General features: G+C 50.7%; 1 protein-coding gene across 4 annotated transcripts in view; it reads left to right on the top strand.

The window, feature by feature from the left end:
• LOC136944028 (plectin-like) overlaps positions 1–15,146 on the top strand; it is a 100,792-nt gene that overhangs the window by 36,301 nt on the left and 49,345 nt on the right. For 2 of the 4 annotated variants that reach the window (XM_067237573.1, XM_067237574.1), the window contains exon 1: positions 1,880–5,108. The exons of 1 other annotated variant lie outside the window; for it this stretch is intronic. In XM_067237573.1, coding sequence (XP_067093674.1) covers positions 2,315–5,108 — 2,794 coding nt within the window. In that variant the 5' untranslated portion in view covers positions 1,880–2,314. Of the gene's footprint in view, positions 1–1,879; positions 5,109–15,146 lie in introns of those variants that run through there. One more of the 4 variants, XM_067237576.1, reaches the window with a different exon arrangement.

A 15,146-nucleotide genomic window follows, 5' to 3' on the forward strand; every position in this document is an offset into this window, starting at 1 on the left:
GCCCCTTGGTCTAATTACATGGAGCTATTTTAATGAGCTGTCTATGGTCTAACCAATAGGTGAATGCTATAATTATGTCAGGTGATTACATGGAGCAAGCTGGTTGGCTGGCTGGTTAGGTTCTAAGAAAGGTACAAGGAACTAAAAAGGGTTTCGGAATCACTGTGTCTTCCCACAATAATAAACCAATCATCCTTTACTTTAGGGAACCTCAAGATAGCACCTATTTTCCTAAGATTGTATAATTTGGCTGAGAGTGCAGTGCTGTTGCAGACAGCTGTGTGCTGAGCGACATGGTGACCAGCTGTCCTGCACACATATATCTAGCCCGGGGAGTGCCTCTCTGAAAGGCGATATTTGACTTTCTCAGAACTTGATGTCTTGTGTATGACTGTCGCCATGGCAAATACAAGGAAACATTTCTCTGGTGTCTGGAGGTAAAGGACTCTGTGGCTTGGTGTTGGTATGCGTCTCTACATAGCTTCCTAGTGTTGCACAAGACACCTCTCCCTCCTGTGTCTTCTGATATATTTGCCTTCTTAACAGGTCTTTTTAATAGAATTAACTTCCTTCTCCACCCTGCTTACCCTTTGTCTCTTAATTTGGCTCTCTCTCAAGCATACACACACACACACACACACACACACACACACACACACACACACACTGGAGTCTCTGACACACAGAGAGATGAGACAGGGACAGATGCATGGCAGAGCGAGAGAGAGCGTGATCTACGGGGATAGAAAGCTGATATCATGTTCCTGAGCAGTTTAAAGGTTAGCTCTAATGCACAGGTCTTTATATAGTCCTGTCAGAGTGAAACTGAGTTCCCTGACTAAAACCAGGCAGCATGTTGCCCTAGTCTGTTGTCTGAATGAGGGACATTAGCAGAGGTTCTTACAGCATGTTGCATCACATTAATGTCTGGGCTGGGCTGTAACTGGGGCTCTGGTTCAGGGTTTGGAACTGGGTCTGGCTCCGGGCTGACCGAGAAAGGAGCTGAGCTTTGGCTCCTGAATGGAGCTGAACAGCGGTAAACTCATGTTCTATTGTTAAGGGCAATCTACTTGTAAATTGAGGAAATGCCTCATCATAAAACATCTTTATCCTGAGGCTGCTCAAGGTCTGACTCATTTTGACAACCAAAGACACAACGTTTTGCAAGTAGACCAAATAATCACAATGTTCCAGAACGACCACCAGTGTTCACCAGTGTTCATCACCATTATTAAAGTGATTTTAATTTCATGGGATATATGGCATGACTGAATCTCCTCATGGGATATAGGTTCTGCAGGGGCTGTGCAGCTAAATACTTTTCATGTGCACTGTGTCGGGCAGAAGTCATACAGTGACACTAGATAGTAGGTGTGTAAGTTGTGTTGGTTCAATGCCTGGTGTGTGTTTCTTGTACATGATAGTATGCCTAAAGGGTGTCTCCCTTCTCTCACTAATCTCTGCTGGTCCTGCCCACTCCAAAAGGGAGAGCATGTGACTCCCAGAGAAGTGTGTGTGTTGAAGTGTGTGTGTGTGTTTGTGTGTGAGTGGGCGTCTCCATGTGTCCATAGCTCCATGTGCATGAGCACACTCACACCATAGAGGTGTGCTGCGCCATTCATTAGACATCTCTCGACTTTCTTTCTCTCTCTTACACTGAGCGCACTGGCGCAGCGTTAGCCAGTCCAGTCGTTTTGGGCTTCCTCTGACGTGCTTCAGCTTAGTTTATTTTGTGTGTTTTTTTTCCATGCCAACTTTTCCTCAACAGTGGAGGAGCAAGGTAGGAGGAGCTGAGTAGAGCAGAGTGTCGTTCTCTCTCTCTCTCTTTCTTTCTCTCTCTCTCTCTCTCTCTCTCACACACACACGCTCCCTCCCTCACTCACTCACTGCCGCTGAAGCAACCAGAGTCTGTGCACTTCCCAGCTCACTCTGACGAGAGTGGGAGCAGGACTTCTTGAGGCTTTTTCAACGGCTTTCAAAGAGAACGTTGCTCCTTTTTTTCTCCTGCCGGACAAGAACCGAGGCGACGCGAGGAGCCAGAGGTGGCGACCAAAGAAGCGACGAGAGAGAGTAAAGAAGACTTTGTCATTTATACCTTAATCAAATAGAAGACCACGTGGCTGGCCACTGGCCCTTCACAGACCCAGGAGTGAGGTCATCCTGTAATCCATCTTCCTTTGGCGTAGCAGCATCAACGTAGCTGTTAGTCATTCTGAAAAGATACATCCGTATACATACAAATACAGACACACACGCACGCACACGCACACATACAGTGCAAGCGCTCAAGCACTGACAGACCAGGAAAAACAAGATGGTGGCTGGAATGGTAATGCCCCTGGCCGAGCTCCGGGCTATCTACGAGTTGTTGTTTCGAGATGGCGTCATGGTGGCCAAGAAGGACAAGCGGCCCCAGACCAAGCACCCGGAAATCCCCGCTGTGGGTAACCTGCAGGTGATCCGGTCCATGGGCTCCCTCAAGTCCCGAGGCTACGTTAGGGAGACCTTCGCCTGGAGGCACTTCTACTGGTACCTCACCAACGAGGGCATCGTGTATCTCCGTGACTACCTGCGGCTGCCCGCCGAGATCGTACCCTCCTCCCTGCAGAGGGTCCGGAGGCCTACCACCTCTCTGGCCATGGGAGCACGGGCAGCCGGATTCCAGAAGGTGGAGGGGCCCACGTCGTACGTCCCCAAGCCTGGGAGCTGGGCCCGGGGAGAGAGCCTGGAGGCCCAGGCCGAGCGGCAGGGCTACCGCCACCGCAGGCCGGGCGCCGCCGAGACAAACGGCGAGGAGGCCCACTCCGATAGGACCCCCAGGTTCAGAGGTCGTCCGATGGCTGCAGAGCCTGTCGAACCAAGAGCGTCGTGGAAATCCAACGAGCAGGCCCAGCCCCCGCCCAGGAAATGGCGGGATCAAGCGGTGACCGACGACAGCCAGGTGAAACAGGTTTCCATGGATGCCTTCTCTCGCCAAGCCCCAGTTGCCAAACCAGTGATGACATCAAAGGAGACAAATCTGATAGAAGAACGCCGGCAGACCAGCCTAGTCCAGGTCCAGAAGACAACCGTCGTTTCACAGACCGTGTCTAAGTCAGCCCCCTCCACAGGATCCGTTCCTGTGGTTCTTGCAGCGGCAGCAGGTGCTGGAGGTGCACTGGCAGCCAAGGCCCTAGCTGACTCCTCCAAGTCAGGGGCGCAGAAAACCAAGCTAACCGCATCATCAGAAAAGATCACCTCAAAGCCTGCCGCCCCAACACCCCCACCTGCCAAAGACATCAAGCAAGAGAAGACAGACAAAGTGAAGGTAACTCAGGGGACCAAGAAAGCTGAGGTGGTCTCAGTGTCCATCGAGACCCCCAAACCGCCCACTGCCTCATCCAGTGAGCTCAAGGAGAAGAAGACCGTTCAGGTTAAGGTGACTCAGGAAATCCAGAAAGCTGAAGGAGTTTCAGTTTCGCTTGGGAGCGCTAAACTCTCAGCTGCGCCCTCTAAACCACCCACACCTGCATCACCACAGCACAACGGTAATGCTGCCAGAACTGCCAAGGAAAACGAAAAGACAACCGAAACTAAAAAGGTGTCTGAGGATGTCTTCAAATCTCAGGATATAGCTAAAGCTGAGAAACCAGCACCTGGAAATGTATCCCAGGAAGTTAGACCTGCAAAACCTGAGCTGGTAAAGCCAGACCTTCCTGAACATTCAGAGCCTCAGGAACAAGCACCTACAGTCAAAGAACCTCTGCAGGTTCAAAGATCAAATGGAGAAGTGGAGCAGAAGGCCTCCAAACCTGTTCTGACAGAGGGCCGCATAGATGCACCAGTCAAACCAGAATCATCCCCACCAGCACCTCCACAAGTCCAGCCCCAGGCATCCCTTCCAACACCCCCTCCAGCCGCCCAGCCCCCGGCAGTTCCCGAACCTGAGCCTCCATGCCCCCCGCTGGATAAGCAGAGGGCAGTGGAGACCGCCACGGTCAGTGAGATAACCACCACGGTCAACGAGCTGACCCAGGGACCACCGGGGTCTCATGAGGACACGTCCAGCTCCAAGCTGAGCTCAGTGACCCACACAAAGACAGTGAAGTCCATCACAGAGACTACTGTCACCCGGGTGGAAACAAAAACAGTAGCTGTCCAGCAGACTAACAAGGTCCAGCTCACTCAGGCGACGACCCAACCTTCTGCAGTGGCGTCGGAACCTCCCAAACCTCCTGCGCAACCCGAGGCTAAAGCCCCCGAAGACATGACTCTCGGTGCTTCTTCGAAGTCTAAGAAAAAAGCCAAAGGGAAGAAGCAGGCGGCGACCCCCGAGCCCCCCGTCCACCCAGAGGCAGAGGTCCTGACCAAGGCTGTAGGTAGCTCCGACCCTAGCTCAGGGTCAGCGGTTATGGATAGCCCTGCTGGGCAGCCCGGAGGAAGAATGCGAGGTGAAGAGGGCAGGCCGGCAGCAGCAGCTGTGCAGGCTGTGGCCCCGGCAGACAAAGAGAAGGAGGAGCCAGCCCCGCTCTCCGCTGAAAAAATCAAACGGGAGGTCTCGAAACCAAAAACATCCTCCTCTGCGAGGGAAGCAGCGGCTGGCGGAGGGACAGCGTCAGCAGCAGTGGAGGCAGAGCGGCCCAGCCCCCTCACTAGGCAGGGGGAGCCTCCCAGAGTTGCACAACAGTCGGCAGCCCTGCCAACACTCAGCACAGAGAAGCAGGAGAGGAGCCTCCCTGTGAGCCAGGCCTGTGAGCACCAGCAGGAGGAGAAGGATCCGGAACAGCCCTCAGACCGAAGCTCCCCACCCTCCGACAAAAAGCCGAAGGTCTGCGAGCACGGACACCAGTCTGTGGACGAGGCAGCCATGAGGAAGAAGATCGTGGTGGTGGAGGAGGTGGTGGAGGTGAAGATGATCGCCAGCCCCGGAGCGGCCGGAGGATCACCTCCTCCCGTGGCCGCCGTCACCGAGGCGACCGGCGAGGAGCTGGATATGGACGTTCTGGAGGCCTTTGCCATCAAGAGGGCAGTTCTTTCCGGGGCGGACGCTGCGAGCTCGGTACCGGAAGATGACTGGGATCACTCTCTGGACGAACCGGAGGACAAGACCTGGCCCAACTTCTTAGAAGGTCAGAGAACCGTTAGCCATGGTTACCTTTGGGTTCCCTTGGCTACACTTCCCTTGCTACTTCCTGTCCCTTTCTGTGTGTGTGATGTCACAGACGTTGCCAGGGTTTCTGCCCTTGTTTGGAGAGTGGGAGGGCTGAGGTGGTCATTGTGGCTAAGATTCCTCTGTAATCTCCAGTCGAACATGTGCTTTATTGTTTTGGTTTGCGAGGGTATAAACAATGATTCAGCCATCATGGAAACTGTTGCTTTCCACCTCTTTTCCCAGTAAATTGCAGTTATTCTGAGAGCTAGATTTAATTTCTTTTAGTAAGGCAGAACTCTGTTTAAGTCTGCAGCTTTAGAACTTGTGTTATGTAGGTTCTCTTTAGGAATGCTCTCAGAGAGATGGTATATGAACAGGAACTCATTTAGATGAGACTGCGATTTATCCATGTGTGTGTGAAAGAGCTATCAGTGATGCAGTCAGTCACACTGAACGTTCGAGGGTATTAGGTTCATTGGTAAGGGGGAGAAGCGCATTCGCCTCTATAGAATGTGGGAAGTCATTTCTGTTAGATCTATTATAAGATCTAAGATCTATTCCTATCACATCACCCTGCTCTGGCATGAATGCTGAACTTCCCTGTCGTGTTGTACACAGCGATTTGCCTGGGTTGAACTTCTATGGCTAACGCTAATTCATGTGTTAGCGACGGGCGTTCACATTTCACGTTTCCCAAAACCCTTTTTAACGAAGGGGAATTCCTGCGTGGTGGTGATACGTTGAGCAATCCAACTGTCTGAGATACATATACACACATACACACACACACACACAAATTTGACACAAACACAGAAATCTGAATCTGTTGGTTTGCCTGACAGTCGGGTGTGTCTCAGACCACCCCCCTCCCTCCCTCTCCTTCCCTCTCCCCTGCCCTCATTGTTTCTTCAGAAGTAAGGAGGAGAGATGGAGGCAAGGGGAGAATGAATGAGAGAAGGGGGTGTGGTGCTCTGGAGACTGTCTCCAGGAAGCCTGTGTTCCAGGGTTCCTGGCTCTGGGAAGTGGTGTCCTGGCCTGTGCTCTCTCCTGGGGGAGCTGAGCACAGAACAACAATTCCATGCCCCACCAGGCCCCACCATGTATTATCTCTGACCCCCACCCCCACCCCCTCCCCCCACCTCACCCCCTCCTTCCTCTCTTGTCTTCTCCCCCACATGGAGACTTCTGGAATGTGTTAAAAAATGCTGCCAACGTTCGTTCATGTTGTTGTTGGCCAGAGCGAACTGGATGTACGAATCTCACCGTGCTCCTCTGATGCTATGAAAACCTTCTCTTCTCTTATCACGTCAAGATGTTATCCACTATGGCACTGACTGAATGTTTAAAAAACCTTCAGTGTATCATGTTTGTAAAAGGGAGTGAAGAGAAGAGATATGCGTTTAAATGATTCTGGGTGTGCAATTTGCAGAGAGAGAGACTTAGAAAGCAGAGCACGTGGGCGTTGTCTGATTTGGGTGTGTGCGCGCGTGTGTTTGTGCGTGTGAGCGAAAGAGAAACAGAGAGCGAGAGAGAGAAAGTGAGTCAGGAAATTGGAATAGTGTCCTTATGGTATAGTGGGTGTGTGTTGCTAGTTCCACACGTGAGGTTGCGCAGCCTGGGATTGATTAGCAGTTCGGTTCTCATGGCAGGGATGGTCAGGCAGTGTTACTCACCAGAAACATGACTCAGATCATCCTAAAATCCTATTACTGTGAAATGAAGTCAAAATATCAATTGTTATTACAGACAGCCCGTCACATCATTCTAGTTTCATCGTTGTTTTTTTATTAGCAGGTACATACTACAATACTTCAGTACTTATGTCTGGACTGGTCAAGCACACTGGTTCAACAGCTAAGCCATCCTAAACACTTGGTAATCCAGTGTTTACTAACTCACTGCTGCCCCCTACTGACCTTTGCAGACCTGTATTGGAACAGGGACAAGACAGTCAGCTCCTGATGGACTTAGCTTGATTACTCAGTGCTAATTCCATTTATTTACTCTACATAGCTCCAATAGAATATCCGACTATAGCTATGCTGAGCAGTAATAGTGGTGGTGAGCCTGCTAGTATTAATACCACAGTGGCTTAATAGAGATTAAGGCCTAATTCCTGGACCAACCTATCGTGAGTCCACATTTAGATTTCCTGTACATGGTGTGTCTTCCTGCTGTGAGGAGCATCTCTGGAATGTCAGTTAATTAAATAACTGTCACCAGAGCAGTCTGTCACACCCTCCAGTACGGCCTGTCTGCTTTTATCCTGCTTAATCAGGCCTGTCTCTCAGTCCTCTCTCTCTCTGGAGCTCAGTTCAGACTCTGACTCAGCTCGGACTCGTACGTCTGCTTTGCTTCACTGAATAACGTTTGAAGCCCCGCCTCACATAGTTCCTACTGGGCCAGTGGGGTCTCCAGGAGAGCTCTGGTACAGCCACTCCGATAGGTGGGATCAATCCTGTGATTGGATGACCACATGTGATTGGATGAGCACGTGTGAGTGGATGACCACGTGTGATTGGATGACGGCGCGGTGCTCGCAGCTCTTTGGCTCAAACTGAGAACAGTGGAAGCAGTGATGGATGAACTGTTCTGTAGATGGAGGAGGCGAATGGTGGTGTAATCTGCACTCACACAAAACACCAGTCCCAGACTCACAAACCAGACTCCAGACCAATGTCTCTGTCTTTGTTTCCCCCCCCACCCCCCCCCCCCTTCCCACCCCACACTTGTTGGCATGCCTGCCAGCCAACATATTTGTGGAAGTCACGGAACAGAGCAGTCCTGCTTCATTGAGGCACCCTCATGGTCGGCATGGCGTGTGTGACTCACTCCGACTCAAAGCGGCAGATTATGAGGCCTGACCTTTATGAGGTGAAAAGAGCAGGACGAGCTGTTTGCCATGCCGCTATCAATAGTCTGTGTTGTGGCCCGGCAGATATGGAGGCCGGAGGGCGAGGTAAAGGGGGGGGGGGGGGGGGGGGGGGGGGGGGGGAGTAGAGGGGGTGGAGGGGTGGCCGTTGGAAGATGAGGGTGGGGGTAGTAAATCTGTCCTCTCCTGTTGTTTTCAAAACAAAGTCGGGCGGGGGGGGGCTGCCCTTCCCCCGTTACCGCTGACAACCACGTGTGTCATTTCTCCTTACCCCTCTCTCTCCTTACCCCTCATAACCAGAGGCACACATTCACCCCCCACCTCGCCAATAGGACCCGGCGCACGACTCCGGGTTTCAGGAGCGGATAAAAAGCTTGAGGTGGGAGTGTCTGATGTTTATCACTGGACGATTCCTCCCTCTCACAGTATCTGCTTGTCAATTGTTCTCCAGTGAGCCCGTGGTTGCCAGTTAGAGCTGGCTAACTCTTTGGAGAAACTCAGACAGCAGCAGTTGTAATTATAGTTCCCGGTACCCGGTAATGAGTGTTGGCTGGCTTGCCTCACAGGGACTAGGACAGGGGCAGCGGGCCAGGAACAGCTAACTCCCTGCAGAGCCAACTCTGGAACAAACACGCAGATCGTTTAACATACGTCTCTCAGTCTGGGTCACCATGGTGGGATGGTGATCCGAACCCATGGTTGGTAGGAAACCAACTGCCTCAGACTGGTTTCAGACCTCAGGGATAAATTATAGAGATGAATCCTGGAGGCTTGCTAGTCCGAGGCTTGAGTATTGGGAAAAAGAAATTGTTTCACCCACAAACGCACACGCAAACACGCAGAGCTGGACCCACCCACAATACAACACCCACGCCCCATGTTCTTTAAAGGTGTGTGTGTGTGTTCATTCCAATGTTCATAGGCATGTTGACCTTTACCATGACACTAGCTGTGTGTCAGCATTTCTCCCCCATCCATCAGGGTGTGACCCAGCAGATCTAACACTGACTCTCTACTCTGGTGGGATAGGATCTATCTCTTATGCTGTCTTAAGGCTCAAACAAATCCCGCCGCTATGTGTCCCAGCCAAGAAAACCCCCTCAATTATATTTTTTCAACTGGAAAAAGAGGGATCCAAACATCTCAAAAAGTGAAACATCGCCTAAGATAGGAATGATCATTCTCATACTAGTGGGATAGGCGATGAATAATGTATCTCTGTTCTACTGGAATAGGTGGATAAATGTTATTTATCTATATGTGAGAGAAACTGGGCTCCTGTCAGAGGTATCATTGTCAAGGGCTCCTAGACTCCTTTGTTTGTGGTCTCCACTTGAGCTGTGTGAAACTCAGGCAGGTTTCTATCACAGGAGACACCTACAAACAGACCTCCCCACCCCGCCCTGCCCCACCCCGCCCTAACCCTCACCCAAACCCTCTCACAACGTGCCTTATTAACGACTGATTCAACTGACCAGTTCACAGAAAAGCAAAATAAAGAATCTGACATTCACACGGTTTTTGCTATCGGAAAATAAGGTTTAAAAGTGTGTTCAACGCGTGGTCCGTCCCAGAGCAGTTCTTCGAAAGGCTAAGAGTAGGGTGAGCGTTAACACGAATTTGAAAGGGATTCCCACTGTCAACACAGTAATTCCCCGTGCCATATGGACAAGCACAAACATGCTATATTTAGGGGCTTGTTGTGAGTTTGAGGGGGTCCTGGGGACGCTGTGAGGTGGCTTTTCTGGAGGCGAGGACTTCAGACCCCGCTGGACACGCCATCCATCTCTCACCACGCCGAGTGTGTTCTCTGGCGTGTTTACAGCTTCGCGTATCATTCGTGCGTCTGTTTCCTCAGAACGCCGAGCTTGTTTTCGTCCACATGGCACGCGTGTAGTAGACCTCATCCTTGGCTGGCTGTGGCGTGATTGGGTCATTCTACCTGGGTCCGCCTCCTCTGGTCTCTGAGTGGTGTTGGAGTGGAGGAGGATGTGCTGTCTGGATGAGCAGTGAGAAGAGAGGGTCAGAGGTGTTTCTCAGCCAGCTCTACTTGATTTCCTGCCAGTTTTCTGGGTCAGAGCGCGACTTTTCGGGTCAGACGAGTAGGATGTGTAGCCCTGGCTTAGCTGGAACCAGTGACATCGGCGTCAGAATAAACCCATCATCATCCTCAACATCTGCGATGACAGATCTTGGCTAGGTCTCCAGGGCAACCGTTAGCGAGGGTGCCAGAGCGGTACCATCAGCTTCTAACTATGACCGTGCGATCATCTGGGTTATTTATAACCTCCCAGACCCCCCTGCCCCAGCCCCACTCTACCCCCTCCCACCCCCCTGCCACTCCCTCCCCCCTCTGCCCGAGTTCCCCTGCCTGCCTGCTGCCCCAAACCCACCCCCTCCCCCACCAGGCCATTGGGGAGCAGCCTGACAAGCCTTAGCAGCAGGCAGAATCTGTCAAACAGAGACTGGGGGACGAACGGGCCAGAGCTCAGCAAACACCAGCACTCCTCTTTCCCTCGTTCCCCCTTTGACCAGCTCTCCGACCTCCACCTCCTTTCTTCCGTCCCTGACTCTTAGATGAAGATCATACCTGGTAGGTCAAGCCGGCGGGCCGTCCGCCTGGCCGCCTGGCCGTGTACGTGTGTCCGTCTGTCTGCCGGGGCGTCTGTTTTTTTGGCAAACGCCGCGTGTGAGATGTTGTTGTGTTACGGAGAGGGTGGGGGGGGCGCACACCGTACTCATACACTCACCGTCGGCACTCGCACACACAAACGCTGTCAAACAAATGCATACGCGCACACACTTTCCGACTCTAAACCGCGACCTTCAGCCGGGCGGAGCGGAGATTCTCGTCCATATTTAAACGCGTTCACACTATGGTCGACTTGAATTACGAAAAATGTTGGCTGGCTGTATTTAAAGGGCTTCTGTGTGTGCTGTTATGTGCTAGTCCAGGGCATGACTCTGGAGGGAGTCAGGAAATGATTCAGACCGACAGGTTGTCAGGACAAAGTGGAGTTTGTGTGTGTGTGTGTGTGTGTGAGTGTGAATGTGCCTGTCTAAGCTATAAAATACACCTGTTATCTTATTGCACAAGAGCAAGGCCCTCTCTGATGTCTGCTCAATGTTGTTCATAGAAACCTAGTAAACAACTCATATATTCTCCTAACAATATATAATTTGGAGCGTTTTGGCAGGATTTTTTGTCGTTGTTCTTCTGGTCGTTGGATGTTTACTTGTTGGTGTTTTGCCCTGTCATGGTGCATGGCAGCTGTTGTTATGAGGATGGGGCATGCTCCAGTTTATACAGTACTGTAACTAGTAGTGAAGTCCAGTGGTGGGAATGCGGAGTTCAGTCCAGGAACTCGCCACTAAAGAGTCAACAATGACCCGAGTCACAGTACACCAAAACTGGGCGTATTGATGTTGAAATAAAACATGGCTCAAACATTTACCTCAGATAAAGCACCCATATGGATTATCTGCCTACAAGTGGGTGTAGTGATTATCATTACTGGTGTGGGCTTGGCTGTTTCCTGATGTGTCCCTGACATTTAAATAACCAATCCGTCCTGATAGACCAGTCAGGGTGCAGCGACAAGAGGCAGCAACCCTGCAGACCAGACCTCAGGCCACGGTCAGATGTAGTATAAGACTGTCACAGTACAGGAAGTGAAGCATCACTTACACTGAGAGAGAGAGCGAGAGCGAGAGAGAGAGAGAGAGAGAGAGAGAGAGAGAGAGAGAGAGAGAGAGAGCTAGAGAGAGCGCCAAAGACAGAGAAGGAGAGAGAGAAAGAGATAGTGGAGATAGTGGATAGATAGGAAGTGTATAAGAGAAAAAAAACAGAAAGATAATTTTAAAAAAGAGTAGGGGGAGAAAGAGACACGAATGTCAGTTTCTAACAGATGGATTGATTCAGGGAACATTCAAATCCAGTTGTGAGAACATTAACAATACAATGTAAGTAAAACACCCTATACTGCCAATATTGACACAGACCTTATGTATGTAACTCAAATGGAACAGTTATAGAGATTAGAGAGTTGGGAGGGCTGCTGGACCTTGTAAACATTGGAGTCCTATAGGCAGGACTTGGCAATAGGCCTAAGAGTGTGTGTGCTGTAGATAAACGATGGCCTAGGGGTTGATTGTAAACATTCAGTCCGATGGTTGGAAACGTCTGGCGTATCGACGACAGACCCAGGCAGAGCACGGCTACGTCAAGAGAGGAGGGGAAAAAAGGGTAGCGGCACTGTAAACAGAGAGGGTAACACTAGAAGGGGGGGAAGGAGGGATGAAAGGAAAGCTGAAACAGAGAGAAAAGAAGGCACACTGTTCCAGCAATGCGTCTCAGTGAGGAGAAGAGAGCGAGCGGGGGATTTCACTTTTAACTCGGAACAGTTGGGACGGTCCCGGACGCCCTCCCCTCTCCCCCCCCCCCTCCCCCTCCCCCCCCGCCGCCCCGCCCCACTGCCACACCCCCTCGCCCCTCCCCTCTCGGGGACTCCTCCACCTGTCAGTCAGAGGAGCCACAGCCTCCTGTCCCCCCGGGCTCCCAGGAAGATAGTTCCCGGTCCAAATGACCCTGGAGAGCGGCCCTGGACCTGTGGTGCCGGCCCTGGTGGTCCTAATCCACATAGCCACCCTGGCGGTGTTCTGGAGGAGGAGCAGGAGGAAAGGTAAGCCTAAGACAGTGTTCAAAGTGCAGGGTTGTGTAATAGACTCCCCAGTGGGGAGGCTCTCATTTCACTTGAGAAGGAACGAAGCTGCTTGGTTGTTCACGCGTTGTGACCTGCATGTAAAGGATGTCACGCTCACATCCCTCCCCAACCCCCTCGTCACCTTGGTGTTGTTGGGGCTGGGGGGAGGGGCGGGCCCTGCTGGAGCGTGACTGGTGAGAGAGGTGTCTTGGGACTTTGCGTGCACTGTGCCACGGTCCCTCACGGCGATGGAAGGGACTGTTGCGCTCGGGGCTTAACCCTCGTTACCGCAGGCCTGTGTGGGAGGCCAACGCTGCAGCTCATGTTGCAACCGGCCGTGCGATCACTCACACGCTCACGTGTTCACACGCGCACACACGCACACACTGTAGACATGCTTATTGTTGTGCTGATGAGGGGCTGTCAGGTTCTGTTTGACAAACAGTGTCTCACCCAAACCTGTCTATCTTTGTTTTAGTGTTTGTAGAAGTCTGTGTGTGGTTGTGTGTGTGAGAGAGAAGGATAGAGACAGAGAGTGTGTGTGTGTACATGATTGTCTACTTGGGTGTGGCCAGAAATGGGACTAGCTCCAACTTGACTGGTGGGTTAAACCATCATCTAAGAAAACATTAAACTCACTCACACACACACCTGCGCTCATACTTGTAAACACAGACAGACAGACAGACAGACAGACGCACACGCACACGCATACACACACGCACACACACACACACACACACACAGAAGACTACTATTACAAAGAAGCAAAGGAATCCACAGCAGCTCTTTGATGTCTGTCTCCAGGTGCCAGTGTACATCATGAAACTTAAGATCAGAGACTAACCTGCACATCTCGAAATTGTACGCACACAGACAATAGTATTTGTACTAGAGTATCACGTTACAGTTGTTATGAACTATGGTCGAGGTTAATCTAACAGATAGAGCTGTACCCACTTTGTTGGTAGCCCTCAGTTTCTCCTTCAGGGACTGTTCCACTTGATATTAGCATTTTTCTAAGCAGTCCTAGTATTTCAGGCTTGGGTAGCAGATAATCACTAGTGTATGCTCCTGGCCTGTTCTCTGGTTACAGTTACGGTCACAACTACCTGTGTTGCTAAGGGGGATAATTGGGTTACCACGGATACCTGGGTTACCAGGGATACCTCGACTGTCAGGTGGTATCTAGGTTGTCATGTGTACCTGGGTTGCCAAAGATACCTGGGTTACCATGGATACCAGGGTTGTCGGGGGGTATCTGGCTTAACAGGGCTAACTCCATCTCCCGGCATCAGCTGTGCCGATGACAGCTCTGCTCCCCATCGTCAGCCCAGAGCTCAGAGTGATAAGAGAGCTCTCGTGTTATCACACACACTGGAACACACACAGCACGACGCGTCTCTGCTGTGACTGTGGTGGCTGAGGTTGTTGGATCGAGGGGTCCCCCTCTGAGCAACCAGGACTTTGACCAGGTCAGCGAGGTTGACAGAAAGGTCAGAGGGAAGGGGTGTGTGGCCACGTTGAAGCATAAACACTATGTGTCCCCCCACAACCTTTGACCTCTGCATCTGTGTTTGTGTGCCGTTGCCCAGGGTCACCATGCCTAGCATAAGCTCCTGGGGGGTCTTCCAAATATGTGTGTCCATACTGGAGGACCTGGTGCTGGTTGTCTTCTGCAGGGCCTATAGTGCTGCACATGTAGTGTGCATGTTCGGTTTGAACTCAGACACACTAAGTATGAAGTACTTGACAGGTATGTGGGGCCTATATCTACAGTAGTCAGTATGTGTCACAATTGTTTTTATCTGAAGAAAGTGAATAATTGTAAGCAGGAGTTTTCCATTCCACTTGTAAAAACCATCAGACTGTTTAACATAGTGGGACTAGATAGACCTGTATTTCTTAATTCGGAGCAAACTTTAACCGGTTTGATTTTAAATGCAGCCTGTAAAGTCACATTACGCATTTCACGATTGCTAAAACACATTTCTTGAAACAGTCAATCATCAGTCTCAAAACTGTAAACACAAAACAAAATATTCAAACTCAATTTCCAAAACCTCTGATTTTTCTGGCAAAATCAAACACTCGCCCCTAAACTATTTACAGTATTTTACAATCACTATGACAATTTTTTCCTAAACTCTTGACACAGTTAGCACAAGATCCGTCTGTGTTGGCTATACAATGTACACATTTCTTGTTGCTTTGACACAAAATGCATAGAGTAAACACAAATTTAAAATGCTTGAACTTCTTTTACACACAAGCTCAACCAAGACCAAAACAATCAATTTTTACTGCTCAATTTACCGATGCTTTCACACTGTATGTCAGAACAGATAATATCATGTTCAAAACCTAACTTATTGGCTAAAGTCAAAGTGAACAGCTGTTCATATTTTGAATTGAAACACAAATATATCCCCTGTAATGT

Source organism: Osmerus mordax, chromosome 6, assembly GCF_038355195.1.
Source record: "Osmerus mordax isolate fOsmMor3 chromosome 6, fOsmMor3.pri, whole genome shotgun sequence".
Taxonomy (NCBI): domain Eukaryota; kingdom Metazoa; phylum Chordata; class Actinopteri; order Osmeriformes; family Osmeridae; genus Osmerus; species Osmerus mordax.